General features: G+C 37.1%; 1 protein-coding gene across 2 annotated transcripts in view; it reads left to right on the top strand.

Moving 5' to 3' along the window:
* SMG1 (SMG1 nonsense mediated mRNA decay associated PI3K related kinase) overlaps positions 1–11,748 on the top strand; it is a 96,287-nt gene extending 84,539 nt beyond the window's left edge. For both annotated transcript variants that reach the window (XM_060079091.1, XM_060079092.1), the window contains 7 exons: positions 712–891; positions 1,850–2,077; positions 2,847–3,058; positions 3,221–3,327; positions 4,430–4,609; positions 4,688–4,794; positions 7,100–11,748. In XM_060079091.1, coding sequence (XP_059935074.1) covers positions 712–891; positions 1,850–2,077; positions 2,847–3,058; positions 3,221–3,327; positions 4,430–4,609; positions 4,688–4,794; positions 7,100–7,177 — 1,092 coding nt within the window. In that variant the 3' untranslated portion in view covers positions 7,178–11,748. The remainder of the gene's footprint in view (positions 1–711; positions 892–1,849; positions 2,078–2,846; positions 3,059–3,220; positions 3,328–4,429; positions 4,610–4,687; positions 4,795–7,099) is intronic.
* The last annotated feature ends 719 nt before the right edge of the window (positions 11,749–12,467 follow it).

Consider the following 12,467-nt stretch of genomic DNA (forward strand, 5'->3'; position numbering starts at 1 on the left):
ACAGCTGCTGAGCCTGTGCTCTAGAGCCCGTGAGCCACAACTACTGAGCCTGCATGCCTAGAACCAGCCCATGCTCCACAACAAAAGAAGCCACTGCAATGAGAAGCCTGTGCACCGCAACGAAGAGTAGCCCCCTCTCACCACAGCTAGAGAAAGCCCATGCTCGGCAACGAAGACCCAACGCAGCCAAAAATAAATAAATAAATTTATTTTTTTTAAAAAGAGAACTATTTAGGAACACAGTCACAATACTATTGTTGTACCTTAAAAGATGTGCTTAATATTGTCAAATATCCAGTTAGTGTTTTCTGATCTTTATGGTAAAGTTAGGCAGGAGTAGAAGCAGAAGGGGAACATTTCAGATTGGAATTCAGACACAGCACGAACGAATTGCAGCTGAATATGATAACAGTTTTATTATGGAGTAAAATTTCAGTTAAAAAACAATCGTGCAGAAGATAATATTTACCTAATTCTACTTAGGTGCTTTTGACCATCTCAGTCTTAACAGCATCAACCAAAAAATAAAAAATGTTCATTTATTTAGCTTTTATAAGGAGTAGGTCTGTTTCCCACAAGAGTCATACATTCATACATTTTCAGGACCTGGTCCTGAATTCTGGAAATCAAAAGGTAGTATTTTTTTGTTTTCATTAATTGCAAATTTCTTCCTCATTGTGATGGTTCCACTCTTCTTTTTCATCTTCACAGGTCACTTTCCTCTGCAGCAATATCATTCATTTTGAAAGTTTACGAACTAGAACTGCAGAAGCCTTAAACCTGGATGCCTCATTATTTGAACTAATCAAACGGTGTCAGCAAATGTGTTCATTTGCATCACAGTTTAACAGTTCGGTCTCTGAGTTAGAACTTCGTTTATTACAGAGAGTGGTAAGTCTTGAATCTTGGTGGGAGTGAAGAGATTGGGTGATTAAAATAAGACCAACTATATTCCCTCAAAATCAATTTAATTCATTCACTCACTAGTTTACATTTATTGAGCATGTACTGTATATGATTAAATCTTGCTTTTAGCCCCCAAGGAACTTATTTACACAAATAATACAGTGAATGAAAAAGTGAAAAGAACTCTCAGAGTTACAACTGGAAGTACTGTGGAGGTTCGGAGGGGAGGAGAAAGACAGTGTGTAGCAAGTGACTCAGATGCACTGAAAGTAGGGTCGCAGACAGAGGGCTAGTGGAAGATGAATGCTGGATTATCAAGTTGATAAATTCGGCATTTCTACTTTGTGGGAAGGCTTTAGACTATGTATTACGAGACTCTGGTTTCTTTTTTTTTGCAGTACGCGGGCCTCTCACTGTTGTGGCCTCTGGTTTCATTTTAAAGAGTGATTTAGGGCTTCTCTGGTGGCGCAGTGGTTGAGAGTCTGCCTGCCGATGCAGGGGACACGGGTTCGTGCCCTGGTCCGGGAAGATCCCACATGCCGCGGAGTGGCCCGTGAGCCATGGCCGCTGGGCCTGCGCGTCCGGAGCCTGTGCTTAACAACGGGAGAGGCCACAACAGTGAGAAAGAGTGATTTACAGTGGGTTTAGGTTCATGGATATGGTTCATCTTTGTTATTCCAGATACATTTTCTTAGGTTTTAAACTTTAAACATTTATGCCCTTTATGATTATGCAGGAAAGGTAAAAATCTTAGTCTGTATTTTATAGATTGTTTAAATTATTGTCAAGTAGTGTTTTGTAGGTAATTAATTCATGACTCAGCAACTGAGGTTCTTTGTGTCGCGGCTTGAGTTACGAATGTCTTTTGAGATGATGATGAAGAAAAGAGCCTTATGTTATTCTGGCTGATACTTAAAATCAAACAAATGCTTATTCTATTTAGGACACGAGTCTTGAACATCCTATTGGCAGCTCTGAATGGCTTTTGTCAGCACACAAACAACTGACCCAGGATATGTCTACTCAGAGAGCAATTCAGACAGAGAAAGAGCAACAGATAGAAACGGTCTGTGAAACAATTCAGAATTTGGTTGATAATATAAAGACTGTGCTCACTGGTCATAACCGGCAGCTTGGAGATGTCAAACATCTCCTGAAAGCAATGGCCAAGGTAAGACTAATACCATTGACACATAATTACTCCCTCCTTTTATAAAATTACAAACAGTTTTATTAATGAGAAAAAACCCTAATTTCTCTCAGGTCATATTTCCAGTTTGTTCGTCACTGAGTTAATTTGTATTTTCATCAACTATTTTTTTTTTAAGCAGGTAGTAAGTATAAGTAGTATTCTGATTTTGTTCACAGAGAAACCGGGGCTTAGAGAAATTGATTTATCCAAAGTCATATAATTTATAGTAGAGCTGAAACTTGAACCTAGTCTCACAGAGTATTTAGATCTCTAACCTCTCTTCCACCTCCCTACCCAAAATTGTATAGCTTGCTCCCAAAATAAATGAAATATCCTCCCTCTAGTATCGTACAGAAACTAGATAGTACGGAAACTGAATCCCCAGAAAAGGCTGCATTACTTCATCATCACAAAACAGTAAATCATTTACTTTTTGGATTTTTTTCCCCCCCACATCACGTGGCTTGTGGGATCTCCACCAGGGATCGAACCCGTGCCCCCTGCAGTGGAAGTGTATAGTCCTAACTGCTGGACCGCCAAGGCATTCCCTGGATTTGTTTTTAATTGGAGTTTTTATTTGTGCTGGAAACAAGATTCCTGTAGAAAAGGAGTTAAATTGTAATAAGCATATTATAAACACATTGGTATTTGAAAAACACTTATTACCTGTTATCCAAAAGGTGATGGTTTTAAGAGTAATTATTGAAGCAAATACCATTTTTCTTGATCATTAACATACTGATTCTAGGATGAAGAAGCTGCTCTGGCAGATGGTGAAGATGTTCCCTATGAGAACAGTGTTAGGCAGTTCTTGGGTGAATATAAATCATGGCAAGACAACATTCAGACAGTGCTGTTTACATTAGTCCAAGCTATGGGTCAGGTTCGAAGTCAAGAACATGTTGAAATGCTCCAGGAAATAACTCCCACCTTGAAAGAACTGAAAACACAAAGTCAGAGGTAAGAATGCCTTCTGGCCTGAATTTAAAATATAAGCAAAACATCTGGTAGAGTAAGTTTTGTTTATTTAATTCATTTAATTTATTTTCAGTTTTGTTCATATTTATAAGTAGCTATTTGCTAAAGCATTTCATAAATGAGCCATTTTATTTTATATTTCAGTGTCTATAATAATTTAGTGAGTTTTGCATCACCCTTAGTCACCGATGCAACAAATGAATGTTCGAGTCCAACGTCATCTGCTACTTATCAGCCATCCTTTGCTGCAGGTAAGACTCCCCTACTTCAGAAGAACCTGAATCTTGACCTGTTAATAATCTACACATAGATGCTAAGATGTTTAATGAGTATCTAATACTAATTCTAGTCATCACCTTTTTAAAGGGTTTCCCTAATGAACCTATTTACAAAGCAAATTGAGTCACAAATGTAGAAAGGGGGAGAGCGGGAGGAAGGATAAATTGGGAGATTGGGATTGACATACACATAATGCTATATACAAAGTAGATAACTAATGGGGACCTACTGTATAGCACAGGGAACTCTACTCAGTACTCCGTAATGACCTATATGGGAATAGAATCTAAAAAAGAGTGGATATATGTATATGTGTAACTGATTCACTTTGCTGTACAACAGAAACTAACACAACGTTATAAATAACTATACTCCAATTTTTAAAAATTAATTATTTAAAATAAATAAATAAAGCGTTTCCCTAAACTCTTGTCATATCTCAAACTGAACAAATTCTGGCTTAATTTTTAAAGTACTTATTGTTAGAGAGTAAAAATACTGTGTGTTCAGATACTCTCTAAATAATTTATTTTATGATTATAAAATATATTCTGTTAGGAAAATACAGAAAAATAATTAATAGGAAAATCTATCGTTCCTTTCCAATTAGAGGTAAAACCACTATGTATTTGTTGAATTCTCTATATGTATGCACACACATATACAAGTTGGATCATTCTGTGAATGCAACTTTTGTTACCTTTTCCCACTTAATATTAAATAGATAATTTCCCTATCATTAAGTAATCTTTTAAAAAATGACTTAACAGCAAGATTTAATGTGCCATTCTATGACTTTACCATATTAACTGTTGGACAGTTAAGATATTTGTGGTTTTTTTAATGCCACACAAACTCGTGAGCATCATTGTACAAATTGATATCTGAATATCTAGCTGTTTAGGCTATATTTTTAGGAGGAGAGTTTTTACCTTAAGGGATAAGGACTTTAAGGTTGTGAAATCACATCTAGTATCAGGGCTGTCCATTTGTAGTTGACGATTGAGAGAGCACTGCCCTGCTCCTTCATTTTCTGTGTACATGTAAATTGAGCTACCAACTCTCTCTCTATAGCAGTCCGGAGCAACACTGGCCAGAAGACTCAGCCTGATGTCATGTCACAGAATGCTAGAAAGCTGGTTCAGAAAAATCTAGCTACATCAGCAGATACTCCACCAAGCACTGTTCCAGGAACTGGCAAGAGTGTTGCTTGTAGTCCTAAAAAGGCTGTCAGAGACCCTAAAACTGGAAAAGGTAATTAGTCAGAATAAAGATACCTTAAATATTCATACGAAGTGGTGGTTTGACTTACACGTTTCCATTGCTTCACAGCTGTGCAGGAGAGAAACTCATATGCAGTGAGTGTGTGGAAGAGAGTGAAAGCCAAGTTAGAGGGCCGAGATGTTGATCCGAATAGGAGGATGTCAGTTGCTGAACAGGTGACCATTTTTTAAACTTGAGCTACACATTTTAATGCTGCTGAAACAGTAGAGGTTTAAAGATCCCCTCACTGCTATCCTTTGGTGATATATCAAGAAATAAGGAACTTAAATCGATTTTATAGACTTCAGAAGATTTTGAGTGACACAGTTCTAGGATTGTCAGATATTCAGCATTTGACTCTGACTCTACCCTATTAGCACTTTCCTTTCTTCCCAGTTCTTTTAACAAAAACTTGGGGTGTGGCTTGACCTTCTCTCCTCCAACAGAAGACAGTTAATTTGCATTTTAGAGAGGGCTGTGTGAAGGTTTTGAATGAAATGAGGTTGACATTTTGGGTGTCATAGTATGTATAAATAAGTAGTATCTATAAAGTGTTCTTGGGTATCAGTTTGTCTGAAGTTATTACTCTGAATTTTTATCATTAGTGTTTCTAAAGTTGTATATATAAATTCAAGAATGAATTCTTTTCCCCATAGCTGTTTATTTTGAAGTTTCAGACCTATAGAAATATAGGAATGCTCATAAACTCTTTACCTAGAATTGGTAGACCAATTGTTGATGCTTTCTTAACGTTTGCCGTACCTTTCTGTGTATGTGTGTTCATACACACAGTTTTTCAGAACCACATTTGAGAGTTAGTTGCAGACATTGTAACACTTCATGCCTAAATACTTTGTCTCCTAACCAAAACCTTTTAATAATATATAGCTACGATATAATTATGTAATTATCAACTCAGGAAACTTAACATTGATGTTAACATTGACTTCTATCCAACATTGAGTCCATATTCAGATTTCTCCAGTTATCTTCAAGTGTCCTTTATTACTTAGCCTGCCTCTCCTTAACCACCAACCCAACCCCACCCCAACCCATACAAGATTTAGTCAAGGCTTATCTTGAATTTCATATACTTGTTCTACTTTTAGTCTCCTTTAATGTCTAGAACAGTTCCTGAGCCTTTTCTTTCTTTTCTTTTATGACACTTATATTTTTGATGTGTCCAGACTACTTGGTTTGCAGATTGTGTCTCAGTTTGTATTTGTCTGATATTTTCTTCATAATTAGATTCAGAATCAACATTTTTCGCAAGAATACTTCGCCAATGATGTGTTCTTAGAATCTTACATCAAGGGGCATGTGTGTGTTTGTGCTATCTTTGTTGTTAAGTTAGATAACTTGGTCAAGGGTAGTGTTTTCCTGAATTCTCCATTACACATATGCCTTTTCTTCTGTGGGGAAAAAATTGGAGACTTGTGAATGTCCTATTTTTTTAATGGTTTGGCATCCACAATTCAAATTTAACATCAGCAAGGAAAGTTTTTTTTTTTTTTTTTTTTTTTTTTAAACACTGTTACATCTCTGTATAGGATCTAAGCTTAAGCTCTTCTTGGTTAAGACTCATTCTTTAGAGAGAGTTTGTCAAGTTTGTCAAGAACCATGGACGGTGTTCTGGGTCCAGGGGTATCCTTACTTCAGAAAGTTTTTGGTAGGTTAATGGGCTGTGTGCTTTCATGACTGTGCATCTTAGGTCTCTGTCCATCTTTTTAAAGGATGCTTGGCTATTGTGCTTTTTATTCTGATAGTTATTAAATTTTATATGTAAAAGTTAAGGGGCTCACAGGAGTGGGGTAAGTATAGAGTTCTTTGCATACAACTTTTGGTGTAGGTTACAATTCAGCAGCCTTGTATTGAGCATTTACGATATAATTGGACCCTGATGGGTGCTCTGGATAGCGATAACGATTATATCTCTTACTATAAAAGAAAATTTAGCTGAGTCAGAATCAACAGATATGGGGACTTCCCTGGCAGTCCAGTGGTTAAGGTTCTGTGCTTCCACTGCAGGGGGCGTGGGTTGGATCCCTGGTTGGGGAACTAAGATCCCACATGCCGCACAGTGTGCCCCTCCCCACCCTGAAAAATAAAGAAGAATCAGTAGATAATTGCTGAGTACCAAACTGTTTCAGAATCTGCTGGGCACTTTTTAATGCATCTAAGCATTTGCCCAGTGAATTCACATGTTTAATCCCAAGGGCACCTGTGGGGTCAGTGGCACTCTCTCTTCATCTAAGGATTCGTAAGGCTCAAAGGGGATTGTGACTTTCCCAAGACACACATTTGTAAGTTATGGAATTATGAAGGAAGCTCAGATTACTTAACTTCTTTTCCCACCATGACAACTACACATCTTTGGGTTATTAATTTGGGAACTTACTCCTAAACAGTTCATATAACATATGTGAGCCATGTTCTTTCAAGTTTTAAATGGCTTTAATTCTATCCTGCCTATTTTTACAGGTTGACTATGTCATTAAGGAAGCAACTAATCTAGATAACTTGGCTCAGCTGTATGAAGGTTGGACAGCCTGGGTATGAATGGCAAGACAGTAGATGAGTCTGGTTAAGCGAGGTCAGACATCCACCAGAATCAACTCAGCCTCAGGCATCCAAAGCCACACCACAGTCGGTGGTGATGCAACTGGGGGCTTATTCTGAGGAAACCTAGGAAATCTCGGTGCGCTAGGAAGTGAATCCTGCAGGACAGCTGCACTCAGGGATACGCCCAACACCATGGCCTGCAACCCCAGGGTCAAGGGTGAAAGAAAGAAAGCTCACCGCCTGAACACGGAGATTGTCTTTCTGCCACAGAACAGCTGCAAACGTGTCAGGAGGTTAGCTGCAGAAAGAAATCGGGATGCCGCGGAGCACAGAGTGATTTGGAACTCCATTCCACCTGACCCTGTGTGTACAATCCAGGAAAAATCAAACCCCGCTCAGAAACAGAGAAAACTGGGGCCGCGACACAGCCAAGGAAGATTTGATGCATTCAGATTCTTGCGTAACACTTGTTGCTTGGCAACAGTACTGGTTGGGTTGACCAGTAAGTACAAAAAGGCTATGCGATATGAATTTCAGAAATGGACTGAAGAAGGAGAGCTATGTAACAGATAACACTACATTGGAAGAACTTCTGAAATGAAGGGAAAAAACCCACCCCATCCTCCTCCTCCCCAGCCCCCCCCACCATCTGCCCATCCCCCTTTACTTGATCTAGTAGATTAGCCATCTTTCACATTCACTTTTATTTCAATCCTTATATTTCATATTCTTCCATCTCAATGCTGTTAACAACTTATATTTGGAGTGATAAACAGAAATTTTTCCAAAACCACTAGTAACGTGGAAAATGCAAGGATTGTTTAAAGGTCTGGTGATCACATACAAAATGTAATTCTGATTATTTAAGTCATTTCTGTGATTCCATCATGTACAGTTTCCAGAATTGTCACTGTGCATTCAAAAGTAATGAATCTAACAGACATTTGATTTAATGTACACTCCCCTTCGCTTAGAGTGTACATTTTTGGGAGGTCATTCAAATTTTCCCTCTTCTGTGATTGCTGTAGTTTCTTTCATAGAAAGTAGCTAATCCAATGTAATCTTTTACCTTTTTAAAAACCAGGATAGAGTACCTATTAGAGTTTTACAGTGTTGATGACAGATTAACAATAAAGTGATGTTCTGGTGGAGGTAGAGTGAAACGTTTTTTAATTCAATTTTCTCATTTGATACTTTTAATTTACAATTTACAAGGTGTAAATTAAAAGTGCTTTAGTTTACCTGGCATTTTAGGACATATACATGAAACATCAGCAAAAGTGAGAACCACCAACATCTTTTATTAAGTTCAGTTATTAGTGTGTGAAGTACTTTACTTTTTCCACAATTTTAAGTTTCCTTTTCAGTAGTGAATTCATGATCAAGGTTTCCTTAAATTTAGCATTGCATTTCAGTACCGACTATGTAAGCTCAATTGTTGATCCAAAATAAAAATCCAGACTAGAATAGGATTCCTAAAGTCACGTATCAACACAAAGTAGAACATGATTAAAATCTTGATTGAGTACATTTTTCCTGCATTTTAGAGATTAGCACTGTGATCACTTTCTAGTTGCCAGTCTTCACAGACAAACTTGAAAGGTATTAAGGAAAAATTCCACATAGCTCCGGCCTTTCCTGTATCCTCACTGCCACGTTAATATATAATCTTTAAATACTCATGGGAGAATGCATTTCAGTATCAGTGCTCTTCTAATACTTAGACAGGTATTACAAGAAAGGTGGTATCTTTGAATACCCCCAGGTGTCTAATAGCAAGTTAAGGAACCTAGTGCATCAAATTTTATTTTCTTCATTCATCTTGAACCTTATTTTCACAATCAAAACAACCTATCTGGAATAATAATGCCATATTGTGTTTTGCACACTGCTTTATTTCCTAGAGGCTACTGCACTCATCACTTGATTACCTCTACTCTCTCTCAAGATTAAACAGTCTTTCAACAACATTCTTTGTCACAAGGAAAAACTTTTATCACAGTGATAAAACGAGTTCACACTAGTTTGTCCCTATAGGTAGTATTCAGAAATTGCTACTTCTTTGGTAAAGAAGATAAATGAAATAGGTTCATTTTATTGCCTGTGAATTTCATGCTTCAGAGGTACCTGGCACCTTATCCTAGTGAGAACAAAACAGCTTTACATAAAAAACATGTGTCTCTGCTAAATTGTCCATCACTTTTACTTTAAAATGGTCCCTCAGAGAATAGTGTGGCATATACATGTTTGGTTGTAGGGCAGATAGGAATAACTGGTGACTTCAGAGCTTGCTCTTCACTGCACTCTGGACAACAAGACCCCCAGTCTGTACAGTTTGGCTTCTTCTGGGAAGTCATTGGCAAGTAGCCTTATCATTTTGACCTGTTGTAAGAGAACTCAACAGTCAGATTTAATCAGAGGTAAAAGGCCTTGGTGATACAGCAGTTTGAGAAGACAGGGATATATTTTGGTGATTATCTTGTAAAATAATGTAAAGTTCAGAGTGCTGTGGTTATGAAGTAATGCATTTTTGATGATACAAAAATACCTGTGGAAAACCAGGGGTCTGCTCCTCTCTCTTCCCTCCCTCCCTCTCACCCTCTCCCTCCCCTTCCCCTTCCTCTTCCTCTTGCTCTCTCTCCCTCCCGCCCCACCCGCTTCCCCTGTCTCTCTTGTGCTCTCTCTCTCTCTTTTTCCCTCTCTGAGATTCAGGGGGTACAGAATAACTTATGGCCCTTGGAAATTGAAGTTTATCTTAAGTGTTTTGCTGTCTTTAATTTTCTAGAATTGCCTGAGTTTTAGTTGATTTATCTGTAAAGCTGTGGAGGCTTAGTAGTTTATGGTGCTGTCTGTATTTCTCTTTTACTCTGTTTCTTTGGTGTGTCTTGCAGTATTTCATTATTTCTGGTCATGAATTCTTCACATAGTTTGCTAGATGGTTATTAAGATTATTTTGTGTCTGACACTTGTGAGTTTTTTGAGATATGTGAGGTTTCTGTGTGAGAACTGAGAATCAGGCTCTTGATCTGCTTCCCTAAATTGCTTTCTTAGAGCCCAAACCCCAGGTTCAGGGTGAGGGTTTATAATACAAAGAAAAACTTCCATCACTTCTGCCCTTAACACTTGCCTCTATTACCTGAACTTAGTATATAGTGTTCTTTATATTGTCCAGTGTTTGACGTTATCTGCATTGTTTTTGTTTTTAACTGTGGTTGTTCTGATGTGTGAAATTTAAGGAAAGAGCCATTAAAAAATTCCAAGCAGGGCAATGCAAGTGCAGCCAAATATTAGAGTTGATGTGCAATCTTAGGTCCTTTTAAATTTGGGGTGATATAGGCAGTACTTTGAATTGAAAAGTCTTCCTGGCCTACTTTCCTCCACATATTTGTGATTACTCTGGGGGCTTACTTGTTTGGGCAGTACTAAAATCAAAGAAGCTGGTTCTTCTTTTTCTCCCAATTCTTTTCATATTAAAGAAAGCATCTACAATTAGCCTTGTTAGCTTCTGTTCGTATACATCAAAAATCAGTGAACACTTTTCTGTTAGCACATTTAAGTACCTTTGTTTTACATAAAACCAGATAAATATGAAAACCAATGACCTTCCATTCTGTATCTTGAGATTGTAAAATGCCAGTAATTTAGAGCTAGGACTTTCCCCCTCTCCTTAAATCTAGGAGGTAGACTATGTTAATGTAAGGGTCACTTAAAGAAGTGACAGATTTCTTCATTATTTGGGTTGTATTAGAACTACTACTCCTATGGGGAAGAACTAGCATTATAAATTTTCCAAACACTGGGGAAGGAAATTCACTGTATTATGAACCCAGAAGGGTTTATTGCACTTTTCCTGCTTTTTTTTATGCCTGGGTAAGAGTATCACTATCTCTTATTTACAAAAGGGCAAATGGACTCCAATTGAGAGAAGCTTTATAGGTTCAAGAGTTAGTTGTACAACATGAACCATTCAGTCTCTTGCTTTCCGTGGGAATTTGGGCTTACTAGGGAAGCTGTTGTGCTAATGCAAAAGTGTCATACAATAAGCTTGGCTTTTGAAGATGATAAACTTAAGGAATTGAATGTTGTTCTGAAATGCAGACTTGCAGAATGTTTTTATGTCTTTCGAAGCAGGCTTTTTTTTTTTTTTTTTTTTTTTGACCCAAGTTTCAGCTCCTATTTGAAGTTCCTTTGTCAGTTATTTTTTGGTTTAAATTTTCCTTATATTTCCACCTGTGACGTCAATGGCAACATCACACTTCACTTGTTAATTTACTTTACCCTTATTATGTAGAGCAAATTGAGTTGAACTGAATCTTCCTTGTTCTAGTAACATTGTATAAATAGAGTGGCTTCTCTGTACAAAAGGTTGTAATGCCTCCTGATGGTTATAATTTTGTGATTGTATTTAAGGTTAAAAGTTGAATAAATCACACCAGCTTCCTGAAAGTGTTCATAATGCAACTTTTGGAAAACAAAAATACATGGCCTACTTTGTGCATACTTGCATTAACGTGGCAAAGATTGTATGAAATACCTGTTTTTCAAAAAATAAAGTCTTAAAAGACGTAGGATTTAAGCTCTGAATTTGTTGAAGTAGTTTCCAGAAAACTTAATTTTGGAATATGGGGAGCTTTTTTTTTAAGCTAATTATTAATACCTACAAAAATTCTAAAAATTCTAAAAAATGTATTTTACACTCAGTGTTCTAATAGTATTTTTGAATAGCAGTAGAAATTTTACTTCAATGGGAAAGTTCTTAGTATTAAGGCACAATTTATTAAGCTTAATTTTGTATTTCTTTAAAAACTCCTGTAGAATATTATTGACACGTATATTCCCTGGTGTATGAAAGCTCTGAAGGAAAACAATGTCCAGCTTGTTTTAATATCTGGAAATCAGATTGCATTTGTTGCTGCTAGATTATGTTAGGATTTATGTTAACTGTTTAGTCACCTGATATATTTCAAAAGTTCACATCCTGCCTTTGTAATACCAAAAAAAAAAAAAAAAAACAGCTCCAAAGGAAGCTACACTAAGTGTGGATTTTTTTTTTTTTTTTTTAATAGGGCAATTGGAAGCTTAGTTAAGGAACTTATAGAAGTGCTCCTAGGCTGTTAAATTGCAAATCATTCTGGGCAAATGTTCCTTGAGTAACAAATACTCTATGAAGAACTCACGCTATTTGAAAGCCGTTTCTTCAGTTTTTTTTTCACCTATCTCAATTTCACAAGCTGGGTTGAAAAGTCTTTCTTCTGAAGTTGTACATAGGGAACTTGGGTGAAAACCA

The sequence above is a fragment of the Mesoplodon densirostris genome, chromosome 16, assembly GCF_025265405.1.
Source record: "Mesoplodon densirostris isolate mMesDen1 chromosome 16, mMesDen1 primary haplotype, whole genome shotgun sequence".
NCBI classification, from domain to species: domain Eukaryota; kingdom Metazoa; phylum Chordata; class Mammalia; order Artiodactyla; family Ziphiidae; genus Mesoplodon; species Mesoplodon densirostris.